Raw genomic sequence first — 21,975 nt, 5'->3', positions numbered from 1 at the left:
CTCCTGCATAGGTTGAGTGCAGAAATGAGTTTTCACTGGTGTGCAAGAGAGGAGCGAATGAAGAATTTGCCTCGTCTTTCATGAAATGCTGTTTATGCTATTATTTCTGCAAACCAAAGCTCTTTATCTTATTTGTGCCAGCCGATGACAACCCCAATGATGCTGAAGTGCCATTGGACCGCTGCCCTTTTCTATAAGTCATAATTTATCCGCTGTCACGCATGCCTATCTCTGGGCTGAACTATCTGTGATCATCTCCCATAGCTAATGGGCAGTAGCACTTTAAGAAGGGGATTTATAAACTAGCCCTGATTTAGTTCAGTTTGGTTTTTTTGTACTTCTGATAAGCGTTTTGTGCTACTTTGATTTGATTGATTTAAAAAAAAAAACAGGAGCAACAAGATGTGTGTGCGGCTGTGTGTTCGATTTGCATTTTACAGAAGTCTTTCTGGTAAACATACACAATGTGTACTCTGCTGATAAACCCTTAACGCCGATGCATTTCCATTTAGAACAATACCGTGTATTGGGGCAAATCCAAACCGGTGGATTAGTGTTTTGGGCTAGGTGTCTTTTTATCAGACAATTATTGAATATGTATGAAACATTAAGTGGCAGCAAATACAAGAGAGTCTGTTCCACAGTTACTCAGCGTCCATCAGACCTGAACAAAACCAAGACGTCTGCAGTTGTATGCAGGTGCCCTGTTATGAATTTTAAACTCTGAATTAAATATATAAATCAATGAAGGGTGAGGGAAAAAAATAGTTTGTTTTCACATCATTATTTGCCTAAGGAACTGTGAACACACACTGTTAGTCGGATAAATTAAGCTATCAATCACTGAACATTGTCCATTTTGGCTCATTTTTAAATGAGAACCTTTTTCTGTCTGCAGCCCAAATTTACCCTATCACTATTCCTCACCCCTGTATTTTCTTATACTCTCAGCTGTGTGCCAGAATTTGTTAAATGTGATTATAGGGAGAATTTTATGAGCTGTTCATCCAGGTGTAAATTCTTCCAAGGATATTGGAAAGCGAATGCTCTTTCTCGGGCCCTGCGGCCATTGGAAGCGAGAGCACTAGCGTGGCGCACGGTTTCATCAGTACTGCACAGCGCAGCAGAAATCTCCATCGGTCCACCCTGATTTACTACCCTGGTTGCTTTGGTCTCACATCACGGTGAAGCAATTTGCAGAATAATTCTGACAAATTCCAATTGTACTGATACAAAAGTTGCGTCGAAAGCCCTGTTGGAAGCCAAAATCTATTTAGCCTCTAGCACGCTTCTAAAGAAGAATAAATATAAATATAAGGAGCCATTCATGGGAGAGACATTTATAAATGTGTGGCATTATGAACAATGACACAGTATGGCCCTACGCCACCTTGACCTTTCAGGGATTGCTAGTACTAACCTTTAAACAGCGTGCTAGTGAGCGACAGATGCTTTTGGTGGGTTCTGATGTTTGGAAGAGATGAAGCGCTGCTGCATCGATCTCCCAGAGCGCACAGGCGCTCCGGTGACCCCGTTTGATTGGTTCTGCTGGGATTCTATGATGCATTCTAATCACAGCACTATTGTTGCTTTTGTTAAGAGGTTGTGGGAGTCACATTAGTCCTTCTGCTGGTTCAGCAGATCTGCCATTCGCTATGGTGCATGGGTTGTTATAGTCGAGAATTATAGTTGTAAGGCACAGTAATGGCTGCTCTAGGTTTGAGAGGTGAATTGTAACAACACATTGTGTTTGGGAAATATATTAATTTCCTTGTCACACCTCAATGTCAATGCCACATTTCAGAGATTTGTTTGGGAGTGTAAAGCAGCCTGTGTAATGTGTTTGGTAACTTATGGCACTCTTCAAAATGTCTGATTGTTATTGCATTAGATACAATGTCAAACATGTGCATTCGTTTTAAAGAAATAGCCCACAAACTGTAACATTTCAGGCTGAAGATGAGATGGGTGAAGCGGATCTAAATGCAGCAGTTACTTTATTAAATAAATCAAAAAAGCGAAATCCACAAATGAAGGTAAACGAAACCGTGTGCATAAGCACATAAGCACATAAATGACCATGATAACCAATGATAAACCTGCTAGAAACCTTGACAACAGAAAGGAATCACAGGAAATAATGGCAAACGATTGCCAAATGGCAAAGCTGATTTTTCAGCAGTCATTACTTCAGCCTTCAGTGTCACATGATCTTTCAAAAATCGGTCTAATATGCTAATTTTGGTGCTCAAGAAACGTTTTGCATACTTATCAATTTTTTTAACAATTGTACTGTTTAATATTTTTGTGGAATCTGTGATGCATATACAGGTATTTATGGAAATATTCTGAAACATAATAATTGACACTTTTGATCAATTTATTGCATCTTTGCTGAATAAAAGTTATAAAAAAAAATCTTACTGACTCTTTGGAACAGTAGTTTATATTGTTCAAAATATATTTTAAGTGTGAAATGTATTAATTGGATTTAGCTTTCAATCAGACAATGCCTTCCTCTTCACAGGTAAATTTGGTGCTGGATGATGGCCGTTCTCTGGGTCTCATGATCCGTGGAGGGGCTGAATACTCTCTGGGTATCTACATTACAGGTGTAGACAGAGGGTCTGCAGCGGAGTGTGGAGGACTGAAGGTAAAATTTATGCCTATTTTACCCACATCCATTCATTTGATCTATTTTAATAGCATTTTTTTCCTTAATTTGTTTTACCGTGACCACTAACTGTCTCACTGTTGAGAGTATTTCACACTCCCGTAGTCTATCTTTCTCTCTCATTTCATGCATTAATTAATCCACAACTCTGACATGTTAATTATCAATTTGATTTTCTCTGTCCAAATTTTTTAGTCTTTTATCAGGGTTTACCTACATTTGTTAGCAGCAGCCACTGGGGCCCATAAGGAAAGCAGCTTAAACAGACTTCACAATGTACTAGAATATATCGTTAGCTCAGTGTAAAAACAATAGAAGTCAGTGAAAAGTCACAACCAAGATGTATCCTTCTTCCTTTGCCCACTATCCAACAGGCACCCCACAAACCCGACAGTTTCTGGATTGATAAAACATGTTTGTTTATTTCATCTGAAGTGTCCTGCTGGTTTTACCTTACCTGCTTTCAGTTGAGCAATTCCGTCAAGTGTCTTTGTGCATGAAAGATGAAAAAAGAATTATCAGAGAGTTCACTGTGAACTGCGTGTGATTTTTCTCCAGCTATTCTCCTGTTTAATAATAGGCCCAGACATCCTGCGTTTATTCCCTTTTAATCATTTTTGCCACAATTTTAGGTGAATATCATTATTATGTGGTGTTAGAAGAAGTTTTAAGCTCTTTTCAAGCTGACAGTTCGCTTTGTGCCCGGCCTTTAGATTCATGATGGGATTGAGAGGAGAAGGCAGTTTAAAGGGAGGGTGATCCAGATACACTCAGAGAGAGAGAGAGAGAGAGAGGGAGAGAGGGAGAGATGGAGAGAGAGAGTTGGAGAGAGTGTTGGATGTTTTATCTTCAGGCCATATGTTCAGAAGAGAGATGTGAGATGGATTTCTGGGCGGCAGCAGACACAAACATGAAAGCAGCAGCATTTATCATGGCACATATATACAAAAAAACATGGCATATTTATGATAAACATACAGTAGTACTGTTCAAATGTTTGGGGTCAGTAAGATTTGAAAGAAAGTAATTATTTTATTCTGCAGCAGAGGCATTATTTTGATCAAAAGTTTTAAAATTTTGTTAAAATAAGTTTTAAATTTAAACAATTAATATTTCGTTTGTACTTTCTATTCATCAAAGAATCCTGAAAAAATGTATTACAGTTTACATTAACAGAATAAATTACACTTTAAAATATATTAAAATGGAAAACTGTAATTTTAAATTGTAATAATATAAGAGACTTCTATCAAAACATTAAAAAAAATCATACCAACCCCAGACTTTTGAATGCCAATTAAATAGTTTACCCAAAAATTAAGATTCTGTGATCATTTATTCTCCCTAAACCTGTAGACTGTTATTCTTTTCTTTGAAACACAAAAGGAGAACTTTTCAAGAATCTTTACACAGCTAAAGACTATTTTTAGTGGGTTTTTTTTTTTGGTGTTATTTTGTCCTTTTTGTAGCTTTACAGCTGTGATCGCTATGAACTTTCACTGTAAAATTGGCAGGTAAGCCCTCGAGTTTGAGCTACCACTCCAGAGTGAGAAAATAGCTTTCATCCAAAGAGCCCGACACTCAGAGTGATTGTGTTATTATAGTGTTAGCTGCAGATGAACCCCTGACCCGACACCCCAATATAGACACACACAAACAGAAAAACACAAATGCACAGATAAATGGAACCAGGTGGATGAGCCATCTATTTCCCAACAGGTCCCATGGATGGATGTAAGGCCAGGAGGTCTGTAGAGAGGTTGCTTTTAATATGTGCAGCTCCATATACAGGTCCTTCTCAAAAATATTAGCATATTGTGATAAAGTTCATTATTTTCCATAATGTAATGATAAAAATTAAACTTTCATTTATTTTAGATTCATTGCACACCAACTGAAATATTTCAGGTCTTTTATTGTTTTAATACTGATGATTTTGGCATACAGCTCATGAAAACCCAAAATTCCTATCTCAAAAAATTAGCATATCATGAAAAGGGTCTCTAAACGAGCTATTAACCTAATCATCTGAATCAACTAATTAACTCTAAACACCTGCAAAAGATTCCTGAGGCTTTTAAAAACTCCCAGCCTGTTTCATTTCTCAAAACCGCAATCATGGGTAAGACTGCCGACCTGACTGCTGTCCAGAAGGCCATCATTGACACCCTCAAGCAAGAGGTTAAGACACAGAAAGAAATTTCTGAACAAATAGGCTGTTCCCAGAGTGCTGTATCAAGGCACCTCAGTGGGAAGTCTGTGGGAAGGAAAAAGTGTGGCAAAAAACGCTGCACAACGAGAAGAGGTGACCGGACCCTGAGGAAGATTGTGGAGAAGGACCGATTCCAGACCTTGGGGGACCTGCGGAAGCAGTGGACTGAGCCTGGAGTAGAAACATCCAGAGCCCCCGTGTACAGGCGTGTGCAGGAAATGGGCTACAGGTGCCGCATTCCCCAGGTCAAGCCACTTTTGAACCAGAAACAGCGGCAGAAGCGCCTGACCTGGACTACAGAGAAGCAGCACTGGACTGTTGCTCAGTGGTCAAAAGTACTTTTTTCAGATGAAAGCAAATTTTGCATGTCATTCAGAAATCAAGGTGCTAGAGTCTGGAGGAAGACTGGGGAGAAGGAAATGCCAAAATGCCTGAAGTCCAGTGTCAAGTACCCACAGTCAGTGATGGTCTGGGGTGTCATGTCAGCTGCTGGTGTTGGTCCACTGTGTTTTATCAAGGGCAGGGTCAATGCAGCTAGCTATCAGGAGATTTTGGAGCACTTCATGCTTCCATCTGCTGAAAAGCTTTATGGAGATATGGCTTTACCTGCTCACAGTGCCAAAACCACTGGTAAATGGTTTACTGACCATGGTATTACTGTGCTCAATTGGCCTGCCAACTCTCCTGACCTGAACCCCATTGAGAATCTGTGGGATATTGTGAAGAGAAAGTTGAGAGACGCAAGACCCAACACTCTGGATGAGCTTAAGGCCGCTATCGAAGCATCCTAGGCCTCCATAACACCTCAGCAGTGCCACAGGCTGATTGCCTCCATGCCACACCGCATTGAAGCAGTCATTTCTGCAAAAGGATTCCCGGCCAAGTATTGAGTGCATAACTGAACATAATTATTTGAAGGTTGACATTTTTTTGTTGTATTAAAACCACTTCTTTTATTGGTCGGATGAAATATGCAAATTTTTTGAGATAGGAATTTTGGGTTTTCATGAGCTGTATGCCAAAATCATCAGTATTAAAACAATAAAAGACATGAAATGTTTCAGTTGGTGTGCAATGAATCTAAAATATATGAAAGTTAAATTTTTATCATTACATTATGGAAAATAATGAACTTTATCACAATATGCAAATTTTTTGAGAAGGACCTGTATACTATCCTGCAAGAAAAGAAATTTAAATTGGTATTGGCAACAAATCCCTATTTGTTCAAAGCAGGAGGAGGAGTAAGTGATCCATTTTGGAATTACTGGACTTCATAAATATTAATGCTGTATTCCGTTCTATTGAGAGAACTAGAATTTCCGACCTGGATCAAAATTCCAGTTTTGAGACTTTCAAATCCGAAATCACAATTTGACTTTGCCAATATGTGTTGTTTGATGGGATGTTGCATAGCAGAGACAGATTTTGATGTTAAAATGCTTTCTGTTATCCAGTGTTGGGGAAACTACTCAATATTTAACTACAGTCAATCTCAAATTCTTTTGAATGTAGTTAGCTACAAAACAAAACTACACCGAAGCTTCATTGGGACAGTGTCTTTATAAATATACTGTATATCAGAATAATTATCAGATGATATAATTTATTATTACAATAAGTGTTTATTTTATGGTTTTGATTTTAGGCAGTGACTTAAATCTTTTGATTCAGTTTACTAAAAAGTCCTAAATTATTTTGCTAATTATAATAGAAACACCCTCATTTATAAAAACACAGGGTAACATTTTACAATAAAGTTCCATTTGATAACATTAGTTAAAGGCACAATTTGTAAGATTTTTGCATTAAAATATCCATTAGCACAGTTTTATATATTTTGTTGACTTATGTACTTATATTATCCCAAATGTTTCCAAATCCAGAGAAATTTGCAATTTTAACTGTTCATTCATGAACATGATTGTGAGTCCCGTCGGATTGATTTCCAACTGCTGTGGAAGTGAAGACAACAACTCCCATCATTCCATGCTCTTTCTCAGCATCATCGAGCTACATCTTTATTGTTGTTTTTAAAATGCAAAAATGACATACTGTGCCTTTAACTACATTATAGTTAACATGGACTAACGAGTTCATTAAGAGTTTATTAATCTTAGATCATGTTAATTCCAACATTAACTAATGTATTATTAAAATCAAAAGTTTGTTAATTAAATTATTATTTAATAGACACAAGTTAACATGAACTAACAATGAACAGCTGTCTTTTTATTAACTAACTTTAAAGCAGCAGTAGGGAGTTTTGAGAAAATGTTGACTTAGCCCGAAAATTTGAACAAGCACAAATTACAGGTCCAACCCCCTTGCTCTCTGCTGCGCTACAGCCCTCCCTCCACAGCTCCTCCCCCACAGCGAGCCTGCCGTGAACGCACAGGCTAGTAAGCAGGACCACCGATGAGGGCGGATTATAAACAGTTATGGAACATTCACTAATAGGGACGAAACATCAACAATATGCTTTACATTGACTATGGCCTGCCCATACTTTGACTACAAACTTGGTCCTCAAATCATTATGTATTTTGCAATACATGTAGCAGCTAACTTTCTAACGTTGCACTCTTTCTATAAGTTATAAATAGCTACTAAGATAACGTTAAAGGATTGGTTAACTTTAAAAAAAAACTTTTTCTGATAATTTACTCACCCCCATGTCACCCAAGATGTCCATGTCTTTCTTTCTTCAGTCGAAAAGAAATTAAGGTTTTTTTTAAAAACATTCCAGGCTTTTTCTCTATATAATGGACTTCAATAGGACACAAACGTTTCAAGGACCAAATGACAGTTTCAGTGCAGCTTCAAAGGGCTTTAAACGATACCAGACGATGAATAAGGGTCTTATCTAGCGAAACGATCGGTCATTTCAAAAATAAATAAAAAACTTTAAGTTTTATAAGCACAAATGCTCGCCTTGCTCTGTTCTGTGATGCACGTTCGTGATCCTGTTCGAACTCGTTCATCAAAATGAACAAATCTTTTTTCGAGTCATTTCGTTCGTTGAATGAATGAAATGACTCGAAAAAAGATTTGTTCATTTGGATGATCGAGTTCGAACAGAAGAGTCACGAACGACGGTACGCGCTCGCGCTGTGCAAGAGAGGGGTGATCAGCGCGTACACGAGCGTGATTGACACTGCTAAGACATTCCTCCTGGCTCTGATTGGTTGTTTCTGACCGGAAGCGGTGTATTTCTGCAAATGGCTATAGGACCACAGGGAGGAGCCAGAGGAGCTTGATTTTTTCACAGATTATCTGTCTGATATTCTACTGTCAGGACATAATGACAGTTTTGACAAATATTTGTTTACAAAAGCTACCTACTAGAGCTTTAACAAAGATTAATAAATACTGTAACAAATGTATTGCTCATTATTAGTTATTGTTAATTAATGCATCAAACAATGTTAAGTTTTTTATGTTAAAATACATTCTCTTTACCCAGTTTATTGTTCAAAGATTACTAGTATGTCATTCATGGGTTTATCTCCCCCAAAAGTGTAAACATTGAGCCTCCCAGGCACCATTAAAACATTAAGAGTGGTCCGCTCAGATCTGTCCATGTCTTACAAGCTCAGCCGATAGCGTGAGTTTGGGGCGTAGCTACTGTAGCAGTGTGTTTCACTGTACTGTAGCCAGAGGGTGTTTAGCCAGTGTCAGACCATGGCTGATGCATTAGGCCTACACATGAAAAAACATTCAGCTTCGAGTAGAGGAGTGCAAGCCAAAATTAGCTGCATTTAGACCTTCAAAGGATAAACAGGTCATTAACATGTCAAAGCCAACGGGGCATTGCGATGCAACGTGCTACAGTAGACACTTCATGCACCCTTTCAGAAAGACAAATGTTCCAGTTTATAATGTTTACTTTGATGTGTCCACTGTAAACTGTCTCAAACAGTTGTGGTGCATCATGTCGAAAATGTTCCCGGTGCAGATATGTTGGATGGGTTTACAATAAGCAAGACGCTGGCGTTCACTCTAGACAGAGTGTCAAGGTGATGATACACAGGGCAACTTTTTGAGCAATGTTGCTGGGCAATCTTGCCGAGCGATTGTTGCTTGGGCACTTTCCCATTGAAAATGGGCAGTACATTTCTATCTGGATAATTTAGATCCGTCGTGGGCCCTGTGTCTCATCTGGTTGCCCGTTGACGTCAACATTGCCCAGCAACATTGCTCAAAAAGTTGCCCAGTGTATCATCCCCTTTAGTTTAGTCTACTCAGTTGCTTACTCATAACACAGCAACCAAGTTCAAAAAACACTTTGATTTTCTCATAATATACATCCCACATCACCTTATTCCTTATTTCACTGAATATATGGCAATAAAAATAAAAAAATCCGTGAATTGTTTTCTTGAACAGGCTCATGTCCAAATGAACTGATTCACTGAAAATGAAACACTCCCCACTGTACCATATCAGACAGAGGAATAGTCAATGAGAGCGTTTGGTTATTACTTTAGCTCACTGTGTTTACAATATAGTGTGACATTAACAACAGCAACATAGCCTTTTGTGACACCCGTACTTGTTGGAAGATGTAGCTTGTTAAATTTTGAAAAGAGCTACTGAAAATGTCCAACCTGCATGCATTTCTATATTCTGTGGAACTCAAAATAAGATATTTTGAAAAATGTCTCAATGGTAATTTGTCTGATACCGTACAATGAAAGACAATGAGATCCAATGGTGTTTATTCCACACTGCCATAGAGGAATGTGCTTATCATACACTCAGGATAGTGGTGATGGATGAATTTAGTCTTATCTCTGAAATGATTATGACCGCAGTAGCACATTCTTCCACAGGCAACATCAGCTCTTGTTTGCAAACAACATCTGTTGTCCTATATCACTCCTTGCGTTTATCTTTATCTCAAACCCTGGGATTAAAGAAGTTGAACCAAAGATGTAAAATTTTAGAGGTCTTTGAGGCAGATACAGCTCATTGAGTTTTAATTGGATGAAATAATGGGCTTGCGCACTGAGCGGTCTCTGGTCCTCAGTGTTTCAGAGCATAAAACCCCTACTGACCTCAGAAGAGCTGGAGTTAATCAGTGCGCACTCACTGAAGCCTTAGCATCTATTTCTGTTTTTCTCTTCCTCCTATCTTGGATGTGCTTTTCTGTGGTGGTGTTATTATTTTATGTGTACGTATATGTCTTACTGTCTGTGCCTACTTTATAGTCTCACTGTGGGCTGCTTCTATAAATGTACTAAATGGATAATGAGCAATGCAATTAAGGCACTTCTGGGCTGCAGGATGATACAATACTTTATTATGGGAGCAGTGTTGTAGTTTGTAATGGTCATATTACTAAAACCCATAAAAAGGATAAAGGCTTTTTAGGACTTCATTTAACACAGTCTTTAGTGAAACTCCGCATTTTGAAGCGCCACTGCTCCATTAGCTGATATTGTCAACCTGAAGCCTATGAGATTCAGGCACAGTTACTAATTATTTTTCATTCAATAAATCTGACCCTGTTTCTTTCTCTGTTTTCTCATATCTTTCAATCTCTCATAGGTTTTATTTTTTAAAGGTTTATATTTCCTTCAAATCCATCATTCCCTTCTAGATAAATTGCATTTTAATTATTTATTTATTTATTTTACTGTCAAGTAAATTCTTTGACAAGATTTTTTTAAAAAATTATGGTAAATTCTGAAAAGTCTGAAGCTGATCTTTAAGTTAAAATCATATAACATTGCCCTGCCAGTTTCCTTGAAAATAATCGCAGGACCTCAGAGGCTTTTATACTGTGCTGTCTTGTACTTGCAAATTGCATGAATATCTATGATCTGCAGTTAGATGTCCCCTCACCTTTGCCCGACGCGCTTTTCACCTTAATAATATTTTATAGCCCATACTTTTTAAAGCTGTCAAGATTCTTATCAGTCATATTGAGCGGCCGGTTCCTTCTCTATTCAGCTATCCTCCCTGCATCACATAAAGCCAATTCACTTTGGTCCTTGAGGAGTTTTAGAAGAAATGTGCCGTGGAAACTTTCGCCCAGGGGAGTCGTACACTTTTACCGTGATATTTGGGGACTTTTTGAGTTTTCAAGTTTTCAACTCTTGAAGCACAAAGCCACATCCACAGACTGATACCCATAGGCTGTCTTTCAGAAAGCGTAGGCTGTTCATCATAAGAAAAGTCCCTCTGGACTAAAAAAAGCCTTTTAGACTGTGAACGTGACTACTTTTGCACATTTGTAATCCACTTTGAAATGGTCACGCCTCTGTGTGATTGACAAATATGGTAGTTTTAATGAAGAAGCATCTGCACTGTGGGCAGATCTGTCTGTATTGCTGCTCCTGCCACTGTGAGTGAGTATTACTCAAACTTTAAGTACTCTTGGTGTTGCCGTAAGTCTAAAAAGCTCATTAAGTACAATGATGAATGAATGAACGGATGGGCTAAGCACCACTATGTCCGTATTCGGAGCATGACAGTTCATCAGAGAATGGCAGAAAGAAAGATGGAGAGTGAGAAGGACAGACAGTGATTAAAATGGATATAAAAGAATGATGACATGACAGATTGAAAGACAAAAGAGATAAAAAAAAATCTAATTTTAGTGTCCATATCTCTGAATACCTAAACTAAGACAAAAAATAGATTTGAAAAAGTTTTTAGAACCTTATGTGAAAAAACCTAAACTTAAAACAGTATTTGAAAAACTAAAATAACATAAAGAACAAAAATGCAGAATAGTTGTCTATATAAAAAAACTGAAGAATAATACATATATATAGAATTTATAAAGGATAGTGTGAATCTGATGATTGAAAAAAATCAAACATCTTCATATTACTGTTATTAAACTGTATTCTGCAGTCAATTTTGTCAAGCTTTTTAGGAGAACTAATTTTATTGGAGGGCTCTTAAAAGACACTGATTGACATGACATTTTTTAAAAGTACACATTATTTTATGACAGTTATTTTTTTAACAGTACAGAGTATTTTAAAACCGTTTTTACAGTTAGCCTATATTTTTACCTGTCTGCTGCATTTGATGTAATAATTCCGACAAAAGCTAGTGAAGAACTTGGGACTTTTTTATGTATTCTGTTAGTGTTCATTTCGTTAACAAAATCTATAATGAAAACTAGAGCCCGACCGATATGGATTTTTGGGGGCCGATGCCGATACCGATATTAGGGAGTAAAAAAAGCCTGATACCGATATATCGGCCGATATTATTTATGTGTATATTATAATACAGTAGCAATATTATTTATGTGTATTATAGTACAGTATACCAGTCAAAAGTTTGGACACTTTCCTATTGGTGTGTACAAACTTTTGATGGGTACTTTACACAGTAGCTATAAACAGAATAAATATATTTTATAAACACGTTTTGCAATGATCACTCAAATGTGGTAATCAAACACTTGTGTGACACAGATATGTAATGGAGGCAGGGGGAATGATAGAATGAGAATTATACAGCTGAGCTGTAACCAAACTAGTTTGCATTGCATGTTATATTATATTATATTATATTCTAAATACTGTTGCATAATCTTCACTAACGACGACTTTGTCTTTTAATTTAGTCATAACTTGTATCAATAAATATATAAAAAGTGTCACTGACAAAACCTTATTATCTTCTATTTTTACTCTTAATTCCTCTAATCTCTACCAGTGGAGGAAGAACTCAGATCTTTTTACTAAAGTAAAATGAATAATATCATAATGAAAACGTTTTTAATTACATATGTACAGTACTTTTATACTATTTTAAATAATTAGTAAGCAAAATGTACTAAACGTGAAACTAGGCTACTCTTAATGCAAAATGGCCCTATATAAAGTGTTATAATTATATACATTTTTGGAATATTGCTTGATGTTGTAACGTAGCGGTAGCGTTATCAGGCAGAATGAGCTTTAACACTGTGTCTACACCGGACGCGGCCGTTACTGCTCGCGTCGCAACAGCTGTTTACCCTAGACAAAGCAGAATCAGTTTACTGTCGGAGATCGCTCGCGCCACGCATTTTAATCAATGTTTCATCAACCAATTGCCTTAATAAATAAGAAGAAGGCCTAAATATAGCAGACAATATAATCAGGACTTCTCAGCTGCGCGCTTGCAATAGTCACAAGCTCACACAATACGTGACAGAGGCTTGGAGCAGAGAAATCAATTCTGTGAATTACACTGCGCAAATCACAAGTAGGCTACTACCCACCGGATGAAGAAGGGTTGGCTCTCAGTCTCCACAGGCTACATAAAATATTCATTTTATTTTATTTTATTTTATTTTTCGTGTTTGCATTTATGAGGAAAAAACAATGTTACAGACGCGACAGTTCAGCACTACGGACGTGAGCGCTCTGAAAGCGGCACTAATGCTTTGAAACTTTCACATAGACATCAAACAGAAAGCACAAAACAATAGGTTACTATCGTAACCCCGGTTCTCTGAAACATCGAGTGGAGAGATCCACCTATGGGAAGGGCATCCGTACCTGACCTCTGCAGAAGCATCCAATTGCACCAAGTCTGGCTAGACAGACAGAAGCGCGCAGCCAATGCCAGGTGAGGCCACACCCCCTCACCTAAGGGCATATAACATCTGGGCGCGCTGCTATTCCTCAGTAAGTATATTCGCTTCTCGTGCAGCAAGCGGGGCAAAGCTGGTGGATCTCTCCACTCGATGTTTCAGAGAACCGGGGTTACGATAGTAACCTATTGTTCTCTTTCATCATCTCGTGTTCGAGATCCACCTATGGGAGAGACATGGACAGCTCCCCGATTGCCCAATACACTCACAGTGAGGTTCTGAAAGCCAGAGAAAGACGGTCACCCCGGGGAGGCGGTGCCTGACACGTCCATTAATCATGAACCTGCAAAGGTGACGCCACACCGACTGCTGTGGACACGCAGGACATGAAGCATGCATGAGACACATACATGAAAGTACCCCCAACCCACCAAGGCACATAAACTAAACCCATAACGGGAAGTAAATGTTTGGTGGCAAGAATGAACATGACCAGCCGGGCCATTCACTCTTATTGGTTTCAACAGGGTACAGGGAAGAGCTAAGAAGACCCAACCCCTAAAACCGAATGTGCTACCGAGGTTCTGGTGACATCCAGCCGGTAGTAACGCACAAAGGTATGAGGAGAAGCCCAACTGGCAGCGGAGCAGATGTCCTGCAGTGACACTCCCCTAAACAAAGCCCAAGAGGCGGCTAAGCCCCTTGTGGAATGAGCTCTGATGCCCCTTGGGGGCTGCACTCCCTTTGCTTCATAAGCCATAGTTATAGCGCCCACAACCCAATGTGAGAGGCGTTGCTTCGATATGGGACTCCCTCTGTGCGGAGGGGCCCATGAAACAAAGAGCTGGTCGCTCTTCCGGAAAGCGCTGGTCCTGGTCATATAAGCCTGTAAAGCACGGACTGGACACAGAGCATTCAGCCTCTGATCCTCCAGAGAGGTAAAAGGTGGAGGGTGAAAAGCGGACAGCTCCAACACCTCCGAAGTGAACGCAGGGAAGCACTTCGGCATGAAGGCCGGGTTAGGCTTAAGGGAAACCTTATCTCCACTGAGGGAGAACTTAGTGCACGAGGGGTGAACCGAGAGTGCATGTAGCTCACTGACACGTTTGGCAGATGCCAAGGCCAAGAGCAAAGCTGTCTTGAAGGACAGCAGCTTAAGGGAAATACTCCCCAGGGGCTCAAAAGGATGTTGAGACAGTGCTTCCAGCACCATGGAGAGGTCCCATTCCGGAACAGTTCTCCTGATGACTGGCAACGAGCGGCGTGCACCCTTCATGAATCTGCGGATTAGAGGGTGCTGCCCGACAGTAGAGCCCTCAAAACCCACATGACAGGCTGAAATCGCAGCCAAATAGACCTTAATGGTGGAAAAAGACCTCCCTTTTTCCATGAGGTCCTGAAGGAAACACAAAATATCAGGAACTGAGCACTGATAAGATGTGAGACCGCGCCCATCGCACCACCCTTCGAACACGTGCCACTTACAGCCATATAAGGACCGTGTAGAGACGGCCCTGGCATTCTGAATAGTGGCGACCACACGCGGCGAAAGCCCAAGTGCGTTCAGGTTCGTCCTCTCACGGGCCAGGCCCAGAGAGCCACCCTGTCCGGGTGGGGGTGGTAAATCTCCCCGTTGGCTTGGGACAATAGATCCGTGCGAACGGGAAGGCGCCACGGCTCGGCGTATAACAGAGGAATTATCTCCGCCAGCCATGGTGCCTTGGGCCACCTGGGTGCTATCAGAATGAGAGACAGGCCCTGCTCTCTCACCCTGGCCAATGAGGGAATTATCAGGCACAGGGGAGGAAAAGCATACAGGAGCACTCTGGGCCATGGGTGGGCCAGTGCGTCTACCCCGAGGGGCGCGTCCATGTCCCTTAGAGAGAAGAACATAGGACAATGGTAGTTTTCGCGCGAGGCGAATAGATCTACGCTCGCCCGTCCGAATCTCATCCATAGCATTTCCACTATCTGAGGGTGAAGACGCCAATCTCCGTAGATTGGGTTTCCCCTTGATAGCAGATCCGCACCTCTGTTCAGAATGCCCGGAACGTGAGTTGCGCGTAACGACAGGAAAACCCGTCTGCTCCACACCAAAAGCTTGTAAGCTAGAGCGTGGAGTTTCGACGAGCGCATGCCGCCCTGACGGTTGATATAAGCCACAGCCGTGGTATTGTCGCACCGTACTAGAACGTGATGTCCCTGCAGGCGAGGCAGAAAATGATTCAGAGCTTTCCAAATGGTTAAAAGCTCTAAATAGTTTATGTGCGCTGAACGTAGTCTGTTTGGCCACAGACCGTTCACCGTTCTGCCCTCCTGGGTGGCACCCCAGCCTGTCAAGGACGCATCTGTCGTCACAACTTTCCGCATCGTAACCGCCCCCAGAGGGGTTCCCCGTGCGTAAAAGTTCTCGCTCTCCCAGTGGCGCAAGGTCGCCGAGCAGGCGCGTGTCACTGTTACCGAGCGGCAAAGGTCGCGAATCGGGCTGAAATGTAGTGACAAGACCCATTTCATGAACGCCCTCATCCTCAGAAGTCCCAATGGCACAACTTGGGTGGATGAAGCCATGAGACCCTGTAGCCTGAGACATGTGCGATATTGCACTTTCGCCCCTTCTCTGAACTGCGTCAGACAGTTCATCAGAGAGCGAACGCGCTCTTGAGAGAGGCGCGCTCGCATGGAGACCGAATTCAACTCCAAGCCCAAGAAAATGACATTCTGACTGGGCGTGAAATTGCTCTTGCTCACATTCACTTGAAACCCGAGCGATGTGATGTGCGCGAGCACACGGTCGGTGTCCTGCAACACCTTCTCCTTTGATTCGGCTATGATGAGCCAATCGTCTATATAAGTCAGGATTCTCAGACCTGATATTCTCAGAGGTGCTAAGCCCGCCTCCGCGCACAGACAGAAAGACCGGGGACTCAAACTGAGTCCAAACGGAAGAACTGTGAATTCGTAACATATGCCCTGGTAGGCGAAACGAAGAAACTTCCTGTGCGGAGGATAGATGCTTATGTGAAAGAAAGCATCTTTCAGATCGACTGATGTGAACCAGTCGTTCTGTTTTATGGCACGGGCGAGTGCGCCTTGTGTCAGCATTCTGAAATTGTATTTCCTCAAATGTTTGTTCAACACTCGAAGGTCCAAGATAGGGCGGAGAGAGCCGCCTTTTTTCGGGACCAGAAAATAACGGGAATAAAAACCCTGGTTCATCAGATTGGGAGGTACCACCTGAATCGCTCCCTTGTTTAAGAGAGATGAAATTTCCTCTTTCAGAATGTGAGAGGCGTTCTCTTCCGTGTGAGAAAAGAGAATGCCGTTGAAATGCGGGGGTTTTACTGCGAATTGCAATCTGTAACCCTGCATTACTGTACGCATCACCCACTCGGGAGCTGAAACGGTTCGCCAAGCCGCTTCGTGACTCGCGAGAGCTCCCGCTCGGGCCAGAGCGGAGCTGTGTGAGACCGACAGGTTTATTTGTGATGCAATGGCGCCATCTAGTGGGTACACTAGAGGCGACATGCAGGGGTTCGGAGGGATTTCCTCTCTCTGCAGTGAGATGAATTCTCTCTGCGGAGAGAGGTTTTCCCGCCGAAACGAATTCATTTGATTCGTATTTTTTTGTGTTTTGTGTGTTATGTGTTGGGCAAACACTGGGGCCGAAGCCTTTATTGAGAGAGTGAGGGGAACAGAGTGTGGGCAGTGTGGTGTCACTGAGCTTAAACTTTCCCTTACAAAGGGCCCCCTGAACGTGGGGGGAAAACACACATCTCTCGAACACACGAGCTGGGCAGTCTCGTTTACACACGGAGAGCTGACCCATCCGCGGGACCCCCTGGGTTTTTTGGACGGGGGTCCTAGAAGAGGAGGGGAGTCCGAAGGGCTTGCGGCCCGTGAACATGGACTCGAAGCCCCCATCGGCTGAACATCAGGCAGGCCGCTTGCGTTTCGAGTCGGTGGGGTTGGAATTCGCAGGTCTCCCGGCCGCGGCCGCGGCGGGAGCGGGCTTACCCCAGTGCTTGTGTGTAGGTGCTGGGTTATGTTGCCGAGGGGGTGGTTTGTTGCGGGGCTTTTCTCTGCCCTGATGAAACTGTCGTCCCGTGGCCGGTGGGTTAGGCAAACGCACAGGGGGCGCCTGGCGTGGGACTGACTTCCTAGGAAGGCAAAGTTTGAAGGCCTCATCCTCCTTTTTCTTATCGTCACACCGTTGTTGCATCAGTGCGACGGCGGGGCCGAAGAGAGCCCGGCCGGGCTCCACCGGCGCGCCCGCGATGCGCCGTTTCTCACTGTCAGGGAGTCCCGACAGGTTCAGCCAGAGCGCGCGCTCTCCGACCACGGAAAGCGCCATGGAGCGCCCGCAAGCTTGGACGGCCTGCCGAGCGTTACGGAGGACGAGGTCGTTCACCGTTAGGATCTCCTTCCACAGGGTTTCAGAAGGATTTCCCTTTTCCAATTGTTGCCCTAACTCTTCAAGGATCTCCGCCTGGTAGGCGGAGAGGAGCGAAGAAACGTTAAGGGCCCTGACAGCCACGGCCGAGGACTTATAAGCTGCCTGGTGAACGGAGGCAGCAAAACGGTCCATCTTGTTGGGCAAGACCGGCTTGGGGGGAGCGAGCAGCCCGCCCTGAGCGGGGTTAAGGTGCCTGGCGATGGAAGGTTCGACGGTGGGAGGTTCGCCCATACCGTGCGCCGCCATGTCCTTAACCTCGAGTCCCGTGAGACCGTGTTTGAAGTCGAGCGGGTCGCTCCAATAATTTCTCATGTGCTTCGCGCACGCCGGGAGGATGGGGAAGAGTTGTTTCCTCGGGCCGGGAGGGGGTCCCAGCACTTTCCCATCATAAATATCCCTCTCCTGGTCGGTGGCGCTCTGCGGTGCCGGCCATTCGATGTTGAGACGAGCGGCCGCTCCCTCACACACTTCCAGGAGGATGGCTTGAGGCAGAACCGCGTGGGCCGTAGCCTGGGGAACACCAGAGGGCGGGATGGCCTCCTCGTCCTCTGAAACCCCAAGAATGGCCGCATCCTCCTCTTCGCCAGAACCGGGCAGGTCGTGGACGAGAGTGAGGTTGTCCCCGAAGATGTCCTCCTCGGGGAAGGCGGGATTGGGCTGGTCAGCCCAGACGAGAGACGTTGCGCCCCGGGAGGCCCCCGGTAGCGCGTCGTCATCACCGTGTCCCCCGTCCGAGTCAGAAGGGCTGAGCCCGGTGCACTGTGTCACTGCCACCTTAAGACGGCGTTTTAGCAGCTTCCTAGGCAGCAAGAGGCAGAAACTGCAATTCTCCGGGTTTTCAAGGGCTTCCCGAGCGTGCTTAAGACCCAAACAGACCACGCAAAGCTGATGAAGATCCTTAGCTGCGATGAGGGCACCACACGCGGCCGGGCAGGCCCGTGACATGCTATCCCCTGGAGAGGCTGCAGGCTTAGACAGTGACATACCAGCGAAGAAAACGGAGAAATCCGTGGCGGGCAGCCGTGAGGAGAAACGGTGAAAATAGCGAGAGCGTGGGCGGCTCCGAATGCAAAGCAGCAGTAGTTGAAAAATAAACAACTGTCACGTCCGGCGGAGGCTGATCTGGTCGATATGTCCTCCTGAAGACACGAGGTGAGCAGTGTAAAAATCCAACCGAGCTGTGAGATGCAGAGATCGCGAGAAGCGAATGTCAACTGAGGAATAGCAGCGCGCCCAGATGTTATATGCCCTTAGGTGAGGGGGTGTGGCCTCACCTGGCATTGGCTGCGCGCTTCTGTCTGTCTAGCCAGACTTGGTGCAATTGGATGCTTCTGCAGAGGTCAGGTACGGATGCCCTTCCCATAGGTGGATCTCGAACACGAGATGATGAAAGAGAACCTTTCGTTTCAAAGTGAATTTCGTTTTGTATTAATTGTATCTTAATTTTAATCAATGTTTCATCAGCCATTTGCCTGGATTTAATTTATAAGAAGTAAATTTAGCAGACGATAGATAATCTCGACACGGAGGCGCCTGCGGGTGAACTGGAGCTCGTCTCATGAACCGAAACTCAGCGTATAGACCTGAGAATTGAAATATATCTATATTGAAATGTCTACTTTTAAACAGAACAATTCAAAACGAAAGACAGACAGACTCATGTAATCGTATGAAATGTGCATTTCTCTCTGGCACGCGCTCACTGAAGATCGCGAGTCAGCATCGTCAACTTCATCTTTGGCTGACACTGACTGAAAACACTTGTTTATTAATAAACAATTAAAATGTCTCCTTGCTATATTTGTTGTATTCATAATCATTATTTTTGCCAGTTCTTGTGACAGCTTTTAGGTGCTTTATTGGCAGCGCCACCCTTACATGAATCACCGTACCCGCATTTTTTTAAAATATTCATTTATCGGCCATTATAAATGCCGATACCGATAGTTAGGAAAATGCCTAAAATCGGCCGATAATATCGCCCGCCGATATATCGGTCGGGCTCTAATGAAAACAACCTTTTTTTCATGACTAAAATGAGACGAGATACTGAACAATATCTGTGACTATATCAACATGCAGTACCGTTGATGAAAAAAGATGAGACAAAATTTTTACTTTACTAAAACCTCTCTTTGTTTTTGTTGACTTAAAAGAGGCGGCAAAATATTACAGACTGTTTTTAAACTTTCATCCTTGCGGTTGACAGATTTAAAGATTTTTAATCCCCCAATCAGAGCTTTTCTGTTAAAATGATACATTTTCTGCCCGGTGTTTTACTTAATATTTGCAATCTGGCAACCATGCGCACGCGCTGTCTCTACACTGTGGAAGTTCCGCCAATGATCTGAAAACATAGAAAACATTTAGCCCCAGTTTCAAAGACAAGGCTTTTCTTTTAACTGAAAGTAACTTCTTTTGATATCTTAAAATGTCAGTGCCATTGTTTTGTCTCAAGATGCACACCAGTAATGTTTTTTTTCTAAGGCACATTTAAAAAAGCTACTTAAATTCCCTAATTGAACTAAGGCTTAATCTAAGCCCTGTCTGTGAAACCAGGCCTAAAACGACAAAGGGGATAAAGTGAATATGTATAAAGATAGATATTTATATTCTTGTATTTGGCTTACAGCAGTAGCCTCTAAATTACTTTGCTAAATGAAGAATGAGTGATGCACTGTGTTCTGACGTTTGACGTAGAGCAGATGTTATTCCTCTCACAGACCTGAATTTGTAACAGAGTGTGATTGCTGTGTACATTAGCCCACTGTTCCTGATTGCTGTACGAATATTGGAGTCATTTGGGGAAAACAAACAGCCAAGCCGATTTCTCATCCTTCTTCTCTTTCATCATCTCCTTCATCCTCCATCACTATAGAGAAGCGGGAAGGAGAGAAATGTCACGGATGCCGTGGTCGGGGCAGGCATTTTTCCAAATGCCAAGCATTTTTCTCATCACTCTCAAGGGCGTTCGCACTGACAGCGATGAAATCTCTGGAGGCCATTCGAGTCTTTGCTGTTGGTTTCTTGTTGACTGCTCAACTTTCTAGTTGACTGCATGCTTTCCCATTGGTAGTCACAGCATCACCCGCTGCTCATTTGCATGAAGTTGTCTCTCATGTTGTTGGAAATCGATATCTCTCGTTGAAAATGAATGACTGCAGGTTGCTTTGAGGCAACAAATCGCTGTCATTCCTTCAGGGCAAGAAGTGCAAAATGCAATGAAAGGAAAAGAGATGGAGGATTTTTTTTAAAAGAAAGAGAGAGATTATAGAGTGGTGCAGGAATGACGGATTTTTGTGGGCCAACCCGGAAGTTAGCATCACCATGGTTCCCTCGACAAAAATCCAATATGATTTTATTTTGGATTATTGCAGAAAATAAGGTCTTTTGACTAACAAAAGCTTATGATTCTTCAGCATTTTGTTCATCATGATAATCTGAAATCAAAAATGAACAACTTTTATGTTATGTTGTGTATATACAGTCGTCAGAAGTCAAAAGCTAAATGTAAGTTATAAACAAACTACACCACTGTTGCATGACTTCAGCATCACCATCACTAAGCTACCAGCAACTCTTTCAGTCTTTATTTAAAAGCATCTTCCCTGAAAGTTTGAGTTATAATAGTTTGCAAGAGCACGATTACAAACACAACGACGCTGTGAATGTGGAATAGTGAGTAGGGCTGGGTATCGATACAGGTGTCCAGATTCGATTTCGATTCACAAGGTCTCAATTCGATTTGATTCTTGATTCAATTTTCGATTCAATGAATTTAATGATAACATTTTTATTGGCCATCACAAAAAAGTAATAAATTAATAAAATAGTTATTGTTTTCGAACCATGTCTCCTTGTATTATAAAAAAATAAGGTTATGACACCCACAATTTTAAATACCAGTGCATTTAACAATTCTCGATTCCTAATTCTCCAATTTCGATAATACACCTAAAACTACAAATATAAATTTCAAAAGATTATTACACACAAGTAAACGGTCATCAATGAAAAACGTAGCAATAGCACATATAAATAAATAGAATAGAACATATAGATAGAATCTATAAATAGATTCTATT

General features: G+C 42.2%; 1 protein-coding gene across 4 annotated transcripts in view; it reads left to right on the top strand.

The window, feature by feature from the left end:
* whrna (whirlin a) overlaps positions 1-21,975 on the top strand; it is a 120,551-nt gene that overhangs the window by 62,409 nt on the left and 36,167 nt on the right. For all 4 annotated transcript variants that reach the window (XM_077232762.1, XM_077232763.1, XM_077232760.1 and 1 more), the window contains one exon: positions 2,528-2,653. In XM_077232762.1, coding sequence (XP_077088877.1) covers positions 2,528-2,653 — 126 coding nt within the window. The remainder of the gene's footprint in view (positions 1-2,527; positions 2,654-21,975) is intronic.

The sequence above is a fragment of the Siphateles boraxobius genome, unplaced genomic scaffold (genome assembly GCF_051911475.1).
Source record: "Siphateles boraxobius isolate OS27281-9 unplaced genomic scaffold, OSU_SipBor_1 18, whole genome shotgun sequence".
Lineage (NCBI taxonomy): Eukaryota > Metazoa > Chordata > Actinopteri > Cypriniformes > Leuciscidae > Siphateles > Siphateles boraxobius.
This window is presented reverse-complemented; position numbering and strand designations above follow the sequence as displayed.